This window comes from Amia ocellicauda, chromosome 1 (genome assembly GCF_036373705.1).
Source record: "Amia ocellicauda isolate fAmiCal2 chromosome 1, fAmiCal2.hap1, whole genome shotgun sequence".
NCBI classification, from domain to species: domain Eukaryota; kingdom Metazoa; phylum Chordata; class Actinopteri; order Amiiformes; family Amiidae; genus Amia; species Amia ocellicauda.
Genome location: NC_089850.1, coordinates 55,500,884 through 55,521,571, shown reverse-complemented (window position 1 = coordinate 55,521,571; position 20,688 = coordinate 55,500,884). Strand labels below are relative to the sequence as shown.

At 39.9% G+C, this 20,688-nt stretch overlaps 1 protein-coding gene across 2 annotated transcripts in view; it reads right to left on the bottom strand.

Moving 5' to 3' along the window:
- The window catches only part of kirrel3a (kirre like nephrin family adhesion molecule 3a), a 196,278-nt gene that overhangs the window by 36,946 nt on the left and 138,644 nt on the right, over nt 1–20,688 (bottom strand). For both annotated transcript variants that reach the window (XM_066709784.1, XM_066709792.1), the window contains exons 5-6: nt 14,638–14,788; nt 3,582–3,687 (exon numbers count right to left, since the gene is read on the bottom strand). In XM_066709784.1, the coding sequence (XP_066565881.1) occupies nt 3,582–3,687; nt 14,638–14,788 (257 nt within the window). The remainder of the gene's footprint in view (nt 1–3,581; nt 3,688–14,637; nt 14,789–20,688) is intronic.

Sequence of the window (20,688 nt, the reverse complement as noted above, 5' to 3'; positions counted from 1 at the left end):
CCGTTTTTCATCTTTACTGAGTTTAATGCGTCTGTCTTTTACGGCCATCTGTTCGGCCCAGAACTCCTCCCTGCAGCTGAAAACTCACCTGAATAGGGAAAATTGGGCTCCAGGGACTGGCCTCAAATCACTGGTGCACATCTCGCCACTACAGTTCCAGCTAATGGAAATGAGCTTTAGTTTATGTGTAGAACACTCTGTAAAACCTGATCTGACTAATTGAATAAATGAAGTGTTAAGAAATCGCTAATGTCTTTCAAGCTGTATTGAACTTTTTTTACAGCAGTGCTACCTTCACATTCCTTAGTAAGGCTTTACTGGGATTTGAAATCCCCTCTTCGCTTGGATCTCAGCATCTGATTCTGTCGTTACATATGTTCGATGTATTTCCTCTTGTTCGTTTTTCTCACAGCGGCATTTGGTTTACCAGACACCACATGTTATACACAACAGCTTTTTCCACCAACATACCCAAGATACAGAATACAGTTAAGTCCATAAATATTTGGACAGTAACACAATTGTCATCATTTTGGCTCTGTATGCCACCACAATGGATTTGTAAGGAAACTATCAAGATGTGCTTTAAGTGGTAGAAGATGTGGTAGAAGCTGAAAGTTTGGGAACATTTAAAAACAGACTTGATAGGATCCTTGGATCACTTAGATATTACTGGACACCAAACGAGCACGATGGGGCGAATGGCCTCCTCTCGTTTGTAAACTTTCTTATGTTCTAAGTGTAGACTTTCATCTTTAATGTGAGGGTAGTTACATCCAAATTGGGTGAACGGTGTAGGAATTACACACATTTTCATATGTGGTCCCCCCAGTGTTAGGGGCTCAAAAGTATTTGGACAAACTAACATAATCATTAATTAAATTGTGAGTTTCAGTACTTGGTTGCAAATCCTTTGCAGTCAATGATTGCCTGAAGTCTGGAACGATAGACATCACCAGATGCTGGGTTTCTTCTCTGGTGATGCTCTGCCAGGCCTGCACTGCAGCTGTCTTTAGTTCCTGCTTGTTCGTGGGGCATGTGACAGGTCATGGCTTATATCAGATTTTAAAACAGGAAATTACCTATGTGACCTTTGACACAGGAAAAGAAAAACAAGTTCCCGTATTCCAGATCTTCTCCAGGGAAATAATAAATAAATACCTGTTACTATGGGCAAACTTACTGTCTTATTATGTCCATTAATTGTGTACAACACGTCTGCAAGCCAAAAAAACTTACCACAGAGTTTCAAGTGGGCTTCGGCAATATGAAAGTAATAAATCTGAGGAACGATGCTGCTTCACTGCAATACAATGTTTTAAAATGTATTGAAAGTAGTGGAGAAGGTTTGTATTAAGAATATGACATTGATAATTTTCTTATAGCTATACAAATGAAAGGCATATGATATATCTACATATATATAGAGAGAGAGAGAAAAGAGAGAGAGAGAGCAAACTGCAATAACTGCAGAGATAATTGCAACAATATTAGTTCAGTGATTTATTAAACACTGTGTATATTAAAACTGCTATTAATTGTTCAGATATGTAACTAAATATACACATTTTTGTGCTGTACTCAATATAAGTGTGGCAAGTTTCTCCATCGTTTGCCCCTGAAAACATGTGCACATGATTTGAAGACAATGGGTTTACTTTAATATGTCTTCACAGTCAGGACTTTGTGATAAAGCAAACATACATCACGCAACTGTCTCTTGAATACAGAAACGCAAAGCTGTAGGTCTTATTGATATACAGTCAAGAGATGGGATTTACTGTCTAAAACAAACCCTTACTATGAATTAAAATATATAATAACCTTTAAACATATATTTTCTCATAAATGCATATCAACGAAAGGCACGTTTACAAAACACGAACACACAAACACAAATTACATTTTTGTAAACTACATTTACATTTTTATTACCAATGATAAGACTATCACTTATGTATTTGTTTGATCAACTGTTTATTTTATTTTTTATAGCTCAGGCACTTGGTAATATTCATCAAAGGAATTCTGCCCCGTGTCCTCCATTTGAATGTTTTATAAATCTATTTGTGTTTTTGAACACATCAGACAAATCCCTTGACACAGGGGATGTTTTTCTTGTTCAAATGATTCACTTAGATATGAAGGTCTAAATAAATAAATAAAACAGAAAAGGTACTTTTTAAATAATATATGCCAACATATCAAATCTGCATAACTACATTTGGTAGATCTGAAGGAGGAACCGGAGAAAGTGTTCTTGAAAAATTACTAGGACAACTGCTGCATTAGTCATAGTCCAATTTTTAAAGAAGGGTTTTTTGAAACACGCTGTGTCCAAAGCATCTTCAAGATATCTCCTGCATATGGGCTTTCTTGTGATTCCAAACAGCGCTTCATTTTGCTCCAAGCCATCGTCTGCATCTAAATCCATCCCCTGCATCTGTGACTGAGCCCCGCTGTCGAACCCAGCTTTGCAAATGAACTCGTGTCCTACTTTTGTTATTGAACTGATCACCTCGTCCTGCAACTGAACTGGGGATCAGCCTTCCTGGGAGAAAATAAAGCCCTCCTGGATAGATCCGTAAATACGAAAAATCACCAAAGGCAAAGTGGAAACCTTTTTTTTTTGCCCCACTGCAACATTTTTTTTCTCCTAATTCAGAAAATGATATAAACAGATGGTTTAGAAATATGTCAAACTCTCCCAGTCTCCTCCTTATCAATTATTCATTGCCTTGCATCTGCCGAGCTGAAACGGGGGTGTTAGTCTGTGGCAGGTAAAAGAGATGCTGTTTACTCAGGACAGACAGTACTACCTCAGTGGCTGCACACAGGAGTGCCACAATTATATGGGACTTTATTAATTTATGCCCACCACCAAGAGCATACATCCCCTTCAGCCAAATGACTCCTGTACCCAAAATATCCACAACTATGTGGCACACAGGTGTGCACTTTCAGAGTTAAGATAACTATTCTTGATTGTTCTTCAAGACACAAACAGATGCAACAACAACAGTGACCATAATGGTGTGTTTAAAACCATCCTTTAAGTCTTTATGTTATATTACAATGGCTTCGATTGCACGCCAAATAAGTAAATACATAATATAAAACTGCAAAAACTGAGGTACAGCTATTGAGTAGAAGATGACAACTGCATGTCAAATATGTATTGTAACAAAGGAATTAAAAGAAGACGAAACACTTCTTGACAGGACTCATCCCGTGACACATTCCCACAGCAATTTAACCACTATAAAATTAAACACTACTTTATATGGCTTGGGACACATTCTCATCTAGTTTTGTGGAGTTAAAGACCTCCAGTCCTCATAGTAATCGTGGTTCACTTCCAAAGACCTGAAAATGCTGAGGTACCACGTCGCTATGTCAGTGGCAAAAGTCACTAACACATGCCTGTGTGTTGTAATAATTCATTTGTTCTCAACATTATGACGTGCAACTATTTTGCTTTGCAGGTTTCTACAGGCATTGAGACCAGCACTGAGAGTCTGAGATGCCGAACCCTGGTTCTACAGCTTTTCCCCAGAGATCCTCCCATCGGCAGCTCTTACCTGTATTGGCTGACGGGCGGGTTGGCTTTGGCAGAGCAGTGGAATTTCACCAGGTTCCCCTCCAGGATGGGCTGGGGCTCCACAGACAGGTTCACGAGGGGGAGGTCTGTGTTGGGAAGAGAGAAGAGTCCTTTAGTCCATTAAGGGCATATATTCAGGTGTGTGCGTGGTTCTGGAGAGCCACAATCCGGAAGGTCTTGGAGGTTGTGTGTCAATTTTCGCTTTGATGAATTCGTTTCATGTGCAGCAAAGTGTCTAGTTAAGTAATCTGAAGATGGAATGGATACATAAGGGAAATCATGTATTAATCTGTTCCAAATTAAATCTTTACACAACTCAAAACAAAGTGATAGTTTATGCAAAAGCTGTTCTACCTGCTGGGTCGTAGCTTTCTAAGATTAGAGTAGTCTTACCCTTGATGAAGGGCAAGGCGTTCTTTCATGTTTTAAGAAGACATTTTTACCTTGGGGCAACAAATGATGCCCCCCACCGGCTTATGAGTTATTTTAGGTTAGCTCTGGATTTTTTTTGTATCATTATATGCGATACCTTCATACACATGAGTGATATTTCATATTTAGGCCAGGCAACAAGGGATATTCAATTATTACATGATTAGTTATTTAGGATACTAATGCTATCTAAATAAATACATAAATCAGGATTGTAGGCTTTTAAATGAACCGCAAATTCATATAAATAAATAAATAAATACAAACATACATATATGATTATTACTTTTTAATCCTCTTGGACTCGCATTTCGAAGGGAAATTATGATCCTGTTAATTTGCTTTACTTCAAAAGTGAGTCATAAAGTGAGTCATCTCTCAATTATCGCCCGCATTCACGGCGCATTCAAATCAGGGACCGAGGGCCACTGAGTGGAGATGTGGTTTTATGGAACACTTATCTTGTTAATCACAAGTACATTTACAATAAAAGATGGCATTTTTAAAACAATCTCGAAATATCTTCCAAAGCACACTGAAATAATAACCGAATTAGACTTTTCAACACATTGTGAAGTTGCAAATGGTACTGTTTGACCTTTCTGTTTTATGCAACATGTCAAATTTGAGGAGCTCTTCCTGACTTCCCAACGGCTGATTGTATAAATTGGGTCACATTCATTTTATATTAGTCTTCAATCAATTTAAGTTCTCTTCAAAATATGGGCTGATGCTGGCAAATGAAGCTGATCAGACTCATGTTTAATACATTGTTCTGTATTTTAACTGAGAATACCTTTGCAAACTCAAGAAACAATATGGTGGTCAAATAATATACTCCCCCTTACAGATACAGACAATAACATTTTGTCTCTCTTGCTAATGACAATAAACCTTTTGAATTATTTTCAATTACAGCTCGTCCATGAATGAATACCTATAGAACCAACCATGTGAATTCAAGTAAACATTTAGACATAGATAATATCCTAATGTATTTCAATAACAGACAAATAGCAAAAGAGATCTGATCATGATGATTTAATTGGGAGAGGGTCCACTCTTGGCCTCAATCTGTTTGATAAATAGCCAGACAGTTTGTCATTCCTCTTGCAGGGACATTTCCACTTCAGTTTCTGCTCCTGCTCATCACAGAGGTGTTCTGCGGGATTGAGGTCAGGACCTTGAGAGAGATATGACAAGTTTCCAGTGCTGTTCCCCTTGACACAGCACCGTACCCTCGCAACATGGTAGTAGCACTACACCCTCTTAGCATGAAAACCCCATGAATGCTGGTAGCTTGCCGTTCAGAGCCGATCAATATGTCCTGGCAGTTATTGCCCTTCACGAAAACCAGCCTCTCTTCAGCTCAAATCCATTACTAGCACAAGGAGGCTTGGCCCATTACTTTTGGTGACACTATGTATGAATACGATACTGTCAAATATGCAAAAGCCATGGGGGGGAAGAGGAAAAAAAATCCCATAATTTGCCTCCTTCCTTCTCAGGCGCCGAAGTGACAAAGCCCGTCTCTGCCGACAGACTTCTGGAGTGGCTGACGGGGAACTTGAATCAGCGAGGTGCACATCGCAGGTTATTATTTTGGCATTATGCAAATGGCAGAAACGGAGGGTGAGCTGCCTGAGAGTGAAGCCGTAATAACTTTCGCTAACAGGGGGATTAAGATAGAGGTTAATGTGGTGTTGGGCTTAGACGGCATTAGCAACACTTCTCAATTACCGAGGTCCCGGTGTCAGGGAATGGATCGGTTCTGCCCCCCAATCTCTCCGTCTATTTCATCAAGGACAGGAGAGTGCACTTCCTTGGAGTAACTGCCAGAATTTCCACTTGTAATAAATGCCAAACGCGGTTTCAGCATCGGGAACTGAAATGGGTGCCATACCTACAAGCTAGCATCCAAGAGTGGATTATAATTAATGTTCAGGGATGTGTTTTTGTCCACACTCTCCCCCGTTTTACTTAACGTGTGTAGCCGTGCTCACATACATATTGAAAAGGAGATTAATTTTGTGATGAGCACTCATTAAATAAGACTGAAACCACCATGTTTGCATTTTCAAAAGCGGAATTTATCAACCACCGGGACAAGAGAGACACACAAATTAGACACACAATCACTACCCATCGTGGTTTTCTCCCATTTTCACATAATCAGCAATAAAAAAGGAAGTATGATCCAGCCACTCACTGTAGTTTAAAATGCAGAGAAAGATTATTAATGATTTAATTTCAAGCAAGAAATGATCATTTCATATAATTACTTGAAATGACTAACACTAAGTGGCAAGACTGACAAATTATTTTAATTTTCTAGAAGTAAATTGATTAATTATTTAGCGCCGTTTGAGTAACTGTTTTAGTCAATGTATTACAATTGAAATTTTAATGTCAGAATTACTGGGCCCTCTTAGATGACTGCATAAAAGTGCATATGTAATCAGTATATCTCATTTTAGGATATGCGATCTTACAATAATGGCAAATTACATAAAACATAAAGCACAGGAACACTTTTATTGGAAAATGGTCACCATACTTCAATATACAAAAAACAACACAAACATACACTGACTTTACTGCCTTTGGGACCTCAGGGCTGTGTAAGAGTCTGTCAGTTCTGTCAAGACTAGTATTTGTGTGCAGTAAATAGTATATCCACAGTATTGCATGCCTCCATAACTCTGTTCACAAAGATAAGTGATCTTTTGCAAAGCTTAAGATCTCAGACAGTACTGGGAATTTCTTTATGGTCATAAATCTTTCCCTCTAAACATACTACATGTTATTGCCAAAGGGCGTGCAAGGCTGAAATAACTGAAATTGTGAAAAAAAAAATAATAACACAATGAAAAACACTATAAATAAATAAATAAATAATATAAATGTAAAGGGCTTTGAACTGGGTTGATTAATACTTTGCAAAGGCTGAGGCTTTAAAAAAAAATGTGATTTCTGTCTACATTTTTCTCGCACCGCCTTATTACAATGCATATATTAATATTGCAGTGTTGACCTTGAAAGGGTGTTGTATAAAATAAAAAGCAATGACTGACTTTAAAACAAACGCATACTCCAGTGAGAGAGTAAATATATTTCACAAAACCAACACACGGATGAATACAGATCCGTCCAGACATGCTCATCCTTTTTGTCGGATCTCTGCATCGTCACAGTAAGTTAACCTCCTCTGCCACCGCGCTGCTCAGCCATATGCTCCTGAGAACCGGACGCAAGCTGTTAGGCCCCATTTGGCCTGTCCTGGGGTGCTGATTCTCCAGTGCGGAGCTGCGTCCCGGTGCCCTGCAGACAGACAGCTGGGCTGGCCGGCTCAGCTGCCTGAGTCTCCGAAGACAACGGCAGCCCAGGTGCGACCCTGCTGCTCATCTGCTCTCATTTCCCCCTGCGCTCTTTTCTTGGTCTGGGAAACAATCCCGCACGTCTGAGTCCCACAAATCCATGTCTTCCACAAAAACCTCTGCCAACGCTTTCGGGGGCTGCGTGGGGCACGTCTCAGGGGTTCTTGCAGATCTCACTTCGGTAAAACAGCGTCAAGAAGTGCAGTAGCAATTTCATGTACAAAAAGAGACTCCTGATAGAGAGATAGATGGATGGGAAGACTGGTATACTGAGAGATGGATCCCAGGGAAGATTAGCAGATGGCTACATGGATTTTCATATGGGTGAAATACTGGGTAGTTCATTTGTATGCAAGATATTAGCATCTGTTTTACAGTCTATGTGACTTGACCTCCTAAATCGCTCCATCCTTCACTTGTAAGACCAAGATGTCCATATTACATCATTTGTTCTGTCAGATTGAGGGGGTGGGGGGAGATGTTTATGGTGCACATCTCAAGCGTCTCCCTGAGAGACCCTCATTTAGGGAATCTCCAACTTCGAAAGACAAATGGTAGTATGTCTCCCTAATTCAATTAAATGTCTGTAATGTGCTCTCCTCATTCAAATAAATGATTTTGAACGCGCTGCCTCCACTCTCCCTGTTATAAAAACCTAGAGGCTCGACGTGTCTAGTTCTGCAGTAACACTAGGCAGACAAAAACTTGAATGGTGCTGATAAAGGTGTAATAAAGCAGACGGTTTGTCGCTTTTGAGTGGTTTGCCCTTTGACGCGTAAACGCAGGAGCCAACACATCGATGGGAGCCTCACGTACGCAATGCTGTTATGTAATTCCGCAGTTTCCTTGTGTTTTTCATGGGAGAGTGAGAGAGCACTTTAAAAAAAGAGAACAATAGTCCACACTCGGCGTTTGATCTGAAGTTCAAAGAGAAGAGCAGATGGCGTTTTCAACAATCCGCCAACTTCTCCAGAGTTGCCGAAATATGCCAACATAATCGCTTTCTTCCCCTCCTTAAATCTGAAATCACTGTCTCTTTAGGTCAGACTAAACAGCTGTCTTGAGGTGTCTCTGATCTTCCATTTTCATTAGGCGGTGTATTATTTTATTAACCGCTTTATGGAATAGTCAATGACAGTCAAACCCGTCTTCATTTTCACAACTGATAGACAACACAGTTCAATCGTATAATAATGTCTTGACATATTCCTGAACAAAGAGAGACAGATAAGAGATGAATGTTGTTGTTTTGTTTGTCTTTTAAGGCATACACATTTCTCAGACAATTTACCAAATTGTTTTGAAGCTGGATTAATAATGAGTTGACACGTTCTCTATGTAACTATTGGAGTTGAGATGAAAAAATAAAACGGAACCACTACAAGTAACAGACAAAACAAACGGTGACCCCAGACGTAGGAGAAATCCGTTGCATGAGCTAATGAAAGGCTGTGCAGCGTGAGCAATGACAACGGATAAACAAGGACGTGTCAGGCCATTTTCAAAGTGAGGAAAACCCACTTGGCTCAAGGAGAAAATTTCAGAAAGAGGAGTCCGTCACTTCAGATTAATCGGCCCAGCTTTTGTAGAAAGTGTTTGTGATGGAGTGTTGACAGGGTGGGGGGAAAGGATTAATGGAAGTACAAAGATAAGATAAATCAGGAGAACTGGCAGCCCGGAAGGAAATTATTACTGTTGCTGGGGTCAAATATGTCCTAAATCTCCCGCACGGTGCAGAGAGTGTGCTGCGAACTACTTGTGCTTTAATCAAGTGAAAGACCGAGGCCTGAGAAGGTACTTCTGAGTTCAAACTCTTATCTAAGCTTTTTAAAGGCACCTCAGCACAGAGGAAAATAACTTAACATCTGTCGTTTACTCTCATGTTTAGTATAGCTAATAAAAATGTGTTTAAATACAATTAAATATACAGACGGGTGACAAATTATAGGAAAAAACTGAATAAATGAGTGGAGAAACATAACGAAGGCAGATGCCTCCAAACAGGTGTACTGCATGATACAATTAAGAAATTAACATCCTGTCATGCTCTGTGGCATGTATACAAATGCTGAGCAGGCCCAGTTGACCTCGATTTTGGATCAAGATGGCAAGAGGAAAGGATCTAAGTGACTGTGAAAGAGGGGTCATTATTGGGGCACGGATGGCAGGAGCTCCAGTCACACAGACGCTCAACTGGCTCGTGTTCTGAATAAGTGGGCGAGTGCATGTGTGGGACACCAAGAGAAAGGGACAGGCCTGACTGCTGGACCCCCACAGTGAGGGGGTCTGGAGGCTCTGTTATGCTGTGGGGGGCATTTTCCTGGCATGGTTTGGGTCCACTTGTCCCCTTAGAGAGAAGGGTCACCGCAAATCATGACACAGTTATTCTGAGTGATCACCTTTATCCTATGGTGACACATTTCTATCCTGATGGGAGTGGTCTCTTCCAGGATGACAATGCCCCATCCACAGGGCACGAGGACTCACTGAATGGTGTGATGAGTATGAAACTGATGTGAATCATATGCTATGGTCTTCACAGTCACCAGATCTCAACCCAGTTGAACACCTATGGGAGATTGTGGACCGACGTATTAGACAGCGCCCGCAACCACCATCATCAAAACCCCAAATGAGGGAATATCTTTAGGAAGAATGGTGTCCATCCCTCCAGTAGAGTCCAGATACTAGAATCTGTTCCAAGAGCATTGAAGCTGTTCTGGGGCTCATACCGAGACACTTTATGTTGTTTTTTCCTTTAATTTGTCACCCGTCTGTATATATACACACATCTTACTGCATTGTTATGCAGTGGAACTGGACTGTAAATGTAATTGTAATAGAGTGAGTGATGAAATAGTGATTTATAAAAAAAAAAAAAGTCTGTTTTCATTTTCTTTTTTCTTTTCTTGGCCAAATGAGCATTTTTGCAGCGATGTGCACATGAGCCGCACTGGCACAAAGCAAGCCACCCCCCTCCACGGCACATCTGTATTTCCTGATTAATTATTCTCAGCAAATGTTATTATTTTTGTTCTTCAGTTATTTACAATGCATTTATTCAGGGCATCATTCTCTCTCTCCCTCTCTCTCTCTCTCTCTCTCTCTCTCTTTTGCTCACTTTCCCTCTCTCTCTCTCTCTATCCCACTGGAATGCCTCTGGTGAATTGGTCCTTGAAACTTACCTCCGCACTACAGGAAGGAAAGAAGTTGAGAAATGAAAGCAGCCCTGGTGTAGCAAACGAACGGGACACAGAGAAGGAGGGACTCTGAACGGTCACGAGATTTTTGAAATAAGTTGTTTTAGAAATCTGTGTTTATTGAATTCTGGGAAGAGTTGTGAATAATGTAGCATTTCTGTTGCATTAACACAGAACACAGGGAGCACGGAACAAAGACTGATGTATTTTGCATTATTCTATACTTGCTCATCCGGCTGAAAGGTACTGTATTTAATTAGAGATATAGAGATATCATTTTCAAGTTTCATTAACAATCTTTCTCCCTTCTATTACATATGTTTTATTAAATACCTTCCCCTGCTGAAATTGATCAGTAGAGGTCAATACACTGAACCCAAGAGCTTGGGTTTAAGATCTGACTCTCTCCAGACATTCTGCCGTGACCTCAGAGGTAAATGAACCCCAGTCACGTTCTCACTCAGGGTCTGGGGAAAATCTGAACAACTTTCAATGCATTTTTCAGCTGCAGTAAACTGGATGGTCTGCAAAAAAAACACATCTGCAACGCTACTGCATATTTAAAAACACATAAATACAGTTTCGATCATACGTTCTATTTTAAAATCCCGTTCTATGGCTAACAGTTCTTATTCTCACATTGCCAACTCCTACTGCTCCGGTTCCTCGAGCTGGAGAGAGACACTGGCCTGGTTTCATTCACCGGCAGCAGGTTCATGGAGAGGTATTTCCGAGACAAACACACATCCAAAGGAAAGGGAACTCTTGGAAAGACAGAGAAAAGCCAGTCCACCTTTAATTACCTTTTGTTGCCGCTGACACTATCGCATTGAGCCAATGAGTCAATTAGTACACTTTTTGAATCAACAGACACAATCGTTACTGCATCCTGGCATCTGTGCGATGCAGCAGTGCACACCGTTGCACTCTGTCAATCACAATCCCACCGGTATCAGATATCACCCCGGCGCGTCTCGAATAGCAGATCACAATCAGGCAGAAATTCAGACTAGTGCCTGCCGTTTTTTCTCTCAGCTAAAGTGCTTGCTGTTCAGCTGAATAAATAAATCGGAGAAGTACCTAATATTGAACCTCGGGGGAGGTTTCGACGCAGGACAGCTTTACAGTAAAAGAAAAAAAACTAGGACAGGGGCAGTGAAACCACTCTAACACTGAGACTGTACTCACTGATCTGAAGGGAGCTGTCAGAGACCTAGCCGACTGCAATTAACTCTCAAGGTACCAGGAGGTAGTACACTGCAACGATATATGGGCTCAGAAAACCGTCATGCTCCATCTACTCTCAGATCTTGAGTTTTACTTTATTGTGGCTCTGTAATACTTTTAACTGAATACATGCGTGTACTACCCTTGGTCTGCTATCATAGCCAATGGATTTAAAGCATCCACAAATTATTTTCTAACATTTTATTTTTCGTGGGAAGCTACTCACTTTGCAAGGACACACTTGATTACAAACAGGACCTTCCATAGTGATCAGATAAGTTGATAAGTTACAGGAATATGTATGTAACACACACACATTATATATTACATATACATTATACCTGAAATGAATATCTTTCTCACCCTTATTGGCGTTTACAGAAAGTTCTGACTTTCCATCCCTACTGAGCGAACTCTTCTCTCAGTAGACACTAGAAGGATTGTGCGATTGATTTATGAAGAGATGGCCACAAGGAAAATATACAAAGATAAAGTTTGGAGAGCCAGAGGAAGCATCAAAATAGAATAATCCATCATATTGTGTACCGGTGAATAAGGATATGAATTATTATCTCAACACATGGGTCTCAGACCTTGGTCCCGGAAGGCAACAGGGTCCTCTGGTTCACAGCATCTCTCTCAGCTACTTGATAGAACATACTGTGAGTTATTAGTCACATTTGTTTAGCTGCTGATTGAAACCCGTGGGATCAGGGCCCTTCAGGATCACTGCTGGAAATGTCTGCGGTGACATATAAATCTGTTGCCTCTCCGCTCTTCCTCCAGTCTTGGTCACTGCCTGCAGATCCACTCCTGCCTGCCTCTGGCCCTCCCATCCGCCAACAGACAGCTGTCCTTCATGCATATGAATGAGGATCTCGGTGAGCGCAGCGCCCTCTGTGGGTTTGAGACTCCCCATCGGGGCTGCAGGCATGTGGGGGGGCAGACTCCCGCCCCCAGCCTCTCAACCCCGCCGCTCGCTGCCATCTCTTATTCATAAAACACCTGTTTTCCTTGTAAACAGCAAAACCAGAGGCTGATAACCCACTTCCCTCTGCCAAATTGCTTCTTGCTTTCTCTTTGTATGCACACGAGTGGAAACCGACCCATTAGGCGACACAAGTCGCCCTCTGGCACTGATTCAGGGCTCTAGCCGAGGGCGGTGACAACGTTTAACCGGTCATTATGGAGCCATAAGAAGTTTATTGGCTACCAGTTCACCTTTCGCAGGATTTTGACATAAAACTGCTTTTTAGTTCCATAAAGTCCCACACCACATCTTCTTTCTTTAATTAAAGACACAGGGGTCTTTTGGTGAAAACAAAGTATTAGAAGTCGCAAATCAATGATGAATCAAAGATCCGTCATACAGACGTTGTGGCTTTATTCCTCAGTTGTCGGAAAACGTAGGCCTAGACTTCAACATTAGCACTGCCTGATTACAGTCTTCGTGTCTGCCACGTGTCACAAGGGCAGAAGAAGGAAAGACCTGGGATACCATCAGAAACACCCCATGTTAATAGATATTTATACAAACTCCATTTAGGTCCTGCGGTGCTTTTTGATTGCTCCGAATAGTTTGTGATCGTTTCTTCACGATATTTGTTCTCCACAGATTGCAAAACAGTTACGTGAGGTTGAACACTCACTTCAAAGCCGTGCCGCTTGAACACTAGACATGACATACAATAATTTTAACAAAGAGAAAGCTCTCCATTTATTTTGCATAATAAAAAGCATATAACCATCCTTATGGTGAAAACACCGAAAACTGTTAATCAATCATTTTACACTTTCATTTCGGCTTTCAATTGCATTGTACTGAAGAGTGGTTCGCTTAGCGTACATAATAAAAGAATGGAGCCGTCAACAGTAATGGATCTCTAAATAGCATTTTCTGCTTTATTAGTCATAGTTAATAGCTTTGAAGGAGCTGTGAGTGATTCTAAATCCCTTTGTTCGAAATCCTTCACTTAAAGTGAATAGTGCTTGATCTAAAAAGATTCTCTGGCAATTGAAGCTGAAGGTATTTTTCATGGTGGTTTTATTTTCTGTACTTTGGATGCATTTACATATTTCCATAAAGAATGGTGAAGCCAAAGGAAGCAAGAAAAATAAAATAAAATAATCACCAAACGAGAAATATAAATTGATTTAAACTGAAGGCAGAACAGTTGCTCAATAGAACATTTTACAGAAAATTTACATAAAATCAAAACAGACACCACAGAATCTCACAGCTATTGTGTGATACGTCTGCATGGCTTCTAAACGCATGGAATAGAATCAAATACATATAGATATATATATTTTTCCAGTTAGCTTTTATTAAAAGTGGCAGCTTTCAGCAATGCAAAGTCTGTAAAAACAAATCCATCAATGCGATATTGTTCAACTTTTAAAGTTGTGTCAATTACAGTTTCATGTACGATGTCTAAAGCAATGAGTTTTTGACGCATGTGAGGATCAGCAACATATTCAACCTACCCATCTAAACAACCGACACAATCTATTTCTTATTTACTCTTATCACTGCAGTGAAGGTAATCCGTGAGGAGTTTATAACACGTGAAAGATGAGCATTTTTGGGAAGGGGAGGCTGGCACGATGAAGCTAAAGAGGAGAAGATAAAGTAACATCTCAGACACCTAAACACACCATTTTAATCACAATTACATCAGTAGCTTGAAATCGAATATACGTAGGAACAATAATCAGGTCTGATGGAGCAGCAGGCCCATCGGTACCCTCCTGGGGTAGAACTCTGCGGGGAATTAAGAGGAGTTAAGTGGTTGCTCACGCTGGATGTCGATGGTGACGCTGGTCTCCTTGCCGTTGGGCACGGCCTTGTTGGATGCACGGCAGATGATCTGCTGTCCCGTCTCGATGTTTGAAGGGGAGATGTACAGGGTGCTGACGGTGCTCTCCCGGCGACCGTCTCGCAGCAGCGTCTAGGGAGAGATGGAGAAACACCGCTGAGGAACGCGAGGAGGAAAGCCTGCCACAGGGTGAGCAAAACATGTGGAGACCGATACTATGGCCCTATGGCAAGCCAAATTATCATTTAGAGATATCTCTAAATGCATTTAAAGATACCTATAAAATGATTTAGAGATATCTAAATAAGATGCTTTTTAAAGATATCTCTAAACGATTTGAAGATATCTCTAAATCATTTAAAGATATCTATATCTCTCCTGTTTCCTTATTCAGTTACATAGAAATGAATGAACAAGTTAACAGGAAGTGATAATCTTGGGCTACATGCAGGAAGTCATTTGAAGATATCTCTAAATGATTTGCAGATATTTTTAAATGATTTAGAGATATCTTCAAATATTTGAATATATCTGGAATTTGAAGATATCTTGAAATATTTGCAGATATCTTTACATGATTTAGAGATATCTCTAAATGATAATTTGGCTTGCCATAATGGCCCTGCCTTAGAACAAGACTTCTCAGACAGATGTGGGTTCAATGCTCTTCACATTTTCAAAATACTGTAGTCATCCATACAAGCTGAGAAGTTGACACCTCAATCATCACATCATTCATCTGGGCTTAAATTAGGTAAAAGCACACATTCATTACTGAAGAAAACTTCAGTGACCTTGACTGTAAAAGGCCACCATGGTCAGAAGATAAGAAAGTGATTTAGAATACGCTGATGTACTCAGAGCAACAACTGAACACAGCAGGAGAAACAGTAAGCGACTTTCTAAACATGCTCAGAAAGTGTCCCGAGACAGGAGATGCTTTGTTGGAACATTTATTTTTATTTTATTTGTGATTAAAGGCAGTGAAGGACGTTTTTCTGTAGCTCCCTTATCCGTTTTCCATGGGCGATAAGGAGAAAGCAGATGTCAAGTGAAGGTTATTGGATAAACAGTAGTGCTTCTCAGAGGTTTGGCTGAGGAATTCAAAGGCCAACTATTTGGTTGATTATGTTTTCTTATTTTTTACCTGTACAACTACTGACAGAAAATAAATCTCCCTAAAGACCCTCCACTAGCACTTACAACCATATTTTATTATTTGCGTAGGATGTAAGCTGAAAAGTAACTATGACCTCATGACAGGAACCCTTTGAATCACCCGTCTATTATTCTCACCTTTGAAGGTTTTAAAAAGTGGCAATAATACTGATACATATATATATATATTTAATAGCAATAAAAGATAAATCTTAATTACTCTTGTCTTAGTTACAGAGAATTGACAGCCTGTTCTTTAATAGCAGTAATTAGTTCTACATTTTATCCTGTCATTTAGGTTGAAAAAGTATTGAAACCTTGTATTAACATCCCACCCAAATGAGCTGAATAATGAAAGCATATTAATATGCCAAGAAACATGTTATTATTTTAGTCGGGAGCCAGAGTATGTTGGAGTTTGTTCAGTTCTGTCATAAGGTTATATTCCTCTCTATATAAAACAGAGTTCCACGTCTCAAAAGTTTGCTGGACCTGGTGTAGGACTTGAATAATAAATTCTATTAACTGCGGTATTAGATATTATTTTCTTTTCACAACATCCTAGAGTGAAGTAATTACCCAGAATGTTTGATATTCTAATATTATAGGGGTGGATAAACATTTTAGACTGATTAGATCCTTCATTTACATAATGTAGGTGTAATGAATTAGCAGGTAACGGTGCTAAAAAACATTGAATATCGCTGTCTGCTAAAAAAAAAAGGTTACTTATTAGCTGTCATGCGAAGAAGGTATCGATGAAATACCTTGGTTGACAAAATCAAAAATGTTTTCCCTCATCGCTCTGGACTTGTTCTCAGACAGAAATCGTGTATAACCCGCTGCAGCAGAGATTGATTGGGCTGAATGGTTGCCGTCTCAAAATAGCTTGATTTACAACTGGAATATTTCTCAGTGCATCAGTGAACGTCCCTTTTTATTAACAGGAATTTCCAGTATACATCCAGGCAGGAGAATATCTCCTTCCATCTACAGAAGTGCAGAGCGAACAGCAAAGATGACAGAAAAACAGCATATTTGTGGTATAAGCCGAGCTACAAACATCAGATGTAAGATAAAAGCCTGGGAAGGAGCTGTATGCATCACACAGCTGCTGAAGGATTTTACTGGGAACATGAATGGACCCCAGATGAGGCGGTTTCCAGTCTTAATTTGGGAAATGTCAATAGAAATAACACAACTGGGATTGTTTGGAAAAGAAAATGTATATATACTGGAGCGAGATATTACAGTGTGGAACAATGCAGTACTCAAAACGGTTTTGTTAAAAAGAAAGTTTTCTTTCTGGAGATTGCATAAGACTATCAAAGATCGCTAGTCTCTAGTCAATTAGGTCATAATGTTTATCAAATTATGTAGTTTATGTAGAATTCAAAGGCAGATCACATTGACAATAGCTAAACTCTTTACAAGACAAAAACTTATGGAAACAATTTATCGTGGAGGCCCAACATGTTTAATGGCAGTTCCTCAAAGCTTCTCCTTTCCATTGTGAAGATGAATTGAACACTTGATTCTCTCCGCAGCGCACAGCCCTTCAAAGAAGTTCCTACAGACAGGAGTTAGCAAATCCATTTGTCTTTCATACCCTTTTAATGAAATATCATTGCGTGTGATGTACTTGTTGAAAAGTGTGTGGAAATAAACTGCCTTAACATTTTCTCCTCACAGATTGCACTTATTACTTGACTTCAGTCAGAGACAATTTTAGCTGCTTTTTTAATTGATTATCTGTTGGACCGTTTCCAGACCACCAAGAAGAAAAATGAGCTACTTAAACAGTTCAAAGCAGATTGTGGATCAGCCTTAACTGATTTAGTGATGGCACAAAAAGGGAAGCATACATAAAATGCTTGGAATTACATTTATATGAAATACATTTGTCTTAAGCTCTCCCGTTTTCATATTTCTCACAACTATATCCACACAGTGACTGAAAAAGCAGGGCCACAAAGTAAGACCCTGCAAATGCTTGCAAAGGACTCCCCTGGTTTGTTTGAAATAGTTGTGTGCTGTTTCAGCACCGGTCAGCTCCTGCTAATGAGAACCAAATGGCTTTTGGGTGTTTTAGTCCATCCAAAAGCTCGTTAGCAGCTTAATTGGTAAAAGAAAATCTAATACTGATATGTTGAAAATGTAGAGGAACGTGGATATTTCTTTTAGTTCTGTAATCAAGTGTATCCCAGAATTCTGTTCTCACCTTGAAGATAAATCAGAATTTGTCTTTCTTTGATTTACTTTTCTAATCCTAACACCTCCAATTCCAGGTGAAATGATTGTATTATTATTATTACTCTCCAATTACAAAGATTATTTGAGCTCCTCCCAACATCCATTTTTTAATTTCTTGAGCACATATCCCTGAAAGCCAAAAAGGTTAATTAGCTTGACAAAGAAGAAGAAAAAAGGCAAGTCATGGGGGAAAAAAAAAAGACCTGTAGTTAAGATGAATGCAAATGTGACATGTTTAAAATTAATATTCTGGTCTACAATTAGACTCTGTACCTGTCTAACCAACGTTGAAAATATGACATTCATATTGTATTTTCAAAAGTTAATTAGTACGGTAACTCTTTTCCAGAGTTTTTAGCGAGCGACGCTGCGAAGAAAAAAAAAGAAAAAAAAATCTGAGTAATTATACAGCCGAGTTTGCGGAGATGAAGGCTGTATAGAAAATAATGAAATTGAGAGACTGATAACATAGCCGCTTTGAAGGTTAAAAAAAAAAAAGATACACTTATCTACGGGGGGAAGATAAGCCGAAGCACACTTTATAACGGTGGCAGTGGTAGTAAAATTGTCCAATCTCAGGGAACAGAAGGAGTCCAATTCCTCCCTAAAGCCTCAATACGACTAGATGCAAGTATGCTTGTCCAAAAGCCAGGAATCTCATCTGTCAGACTAAGAAACCCTGACTGTCCCTCAATACTTACTCTCTCTCTGTAGAGGCAGAGTATTACATCATGAGGTGTGTTTCAACGCAACTCAGTGCCTCTGCGACGGACTCCCAAAACAAGTTTCAAACTCTCTGAATGTGGTGATAGAGAGGATTTGTTTCTGAGTGGCAGACGAGAAGTCACACTAAACAAACAGAGTAAAGACGGTGTGCCAACTGTTGTTTAATATACCATTTCGGGAACAGTTTCCATCAGGTACTTGAAAGAGTCCTTCTGAGTCCTACTCCTCCTGCATTAGGCATCCACACCCTTTTTCATGTGTATGAATTTCCCATAGTCAATGTAGACAGATGTGGCCATCAGAGTAATGTCTAAGTGGCACCATAAGTCTGAAATCGCTGCCCTCACACCACAGTCGGATATCAAGGCTGCGTTAAATCGAGACTTACATTTTTACTTCATATCACTAGTTTAGACCGTTTACGAACAGTCAATTATCTTTGAAGTACTGAACTTCCATCGATTAGGCAGTAGTACGCACTTTAAAGCGTGCAAAATGCTTTAATGAAATGAATGCAGCTGCGTCTGAAAGACCTCTGTAAATAATGACTATTTCAGAAATCCCCCCACATCATATTTAAAGTAACACATTTAAAGAACCGGGCATTTTGCTGAGAAATTACTGCATTCAAAGCCACCTCAAGCAGTAATTTTTCAAGTGAAATGCCACAGTATTTTAGCTCAATCAATGCCATTTATCTCCTTCTAAAATGCTGAAAGGCCAGTAATGGGATCAGACAGCACTAGTTACATCGTTGCCCATAAGGTTTCATATCCTGTATTCATTTATATGTTAATTCACACGGTATTGTTGATTATGTGTTCAGGCAGAAGGTTGGAAACATCAAAGTTCCTCTCCTAGGTCAGGCAATGCATGATTGTGAAGCTGGGCAAGTTCTGCCGAGTTGTGGCGAAAGCTGCAGCGAAAGGGAATGTTCTTCCACAAAGAAAGTATATCTCGCCTCTCTTCCCATCAAGGGAACACTTTTCAAACTGCCCATGGACTGCCAGCAGAAAACTGACAAATGAGCAAATTGCAGAAGAGTGTGTAAATAATTGAATGGAGGGAAACAGATTACGTTCTCCGGGAAGAAAATACATGCAATTCTATGTGTACTCAAATTATGAATCATATGATGTTTGACAGATCACGAGTGGATGCTTTTTTATTTTATTTGCGGCGCTCTTAAAACCAGCTAGTTTATATGCATGAAGCACATAGGGAAACTGTTCTGCATAACCCGGGCATTCGAGTTTATTAGAATGCGGCTGATGAAAAAGACACTGGTTTCATATTTGCTTCACATAAGCAAACTTATACGGACACTTTGAATCAACAAAGCACTGCCCTACGATTGAATGAGTGAGAGAGGGGACAAATAAGCAAACGAGCAAAACAATGCACAGTCCTGAGCTGCTACAGCCGCAGTCTCGGGGACTGGGCGACTGTGCATGCTCGATAACCACACAGGAAGATCAATGTATAAATGCATAAAGGCAATGGAAAAGGCTAGAACCGTGGATCGGCCTTCCCCTTCACAGAATCCCTCATTAGGGGCTGCGGGTCGACCACCCCAGGCATACTCACTCAAAAAGCACCACACAAGGACAACAATTGAAACAAATTAGTCCCCCCACTTATATGTTTTTTTCAAGTTAAATATAGTTTCCATATGGACTAGACAGTTTTCCCATCTGGGCAAGTATAAAGTGAGAGCCTGCCTCTTAGTACAGGTCAAATAAAAAAATACGTTTTGTAAGTTTAATTGTAATATCTCCCTTTTCTAACGATACTGTTCCAGATTGGAACCCATTGAACACTAGAGAACACACGCCATGCAAACAGAGGACACACACTGATAAAGTAACGGATCAGTCCTATCCTGTTACAATCTG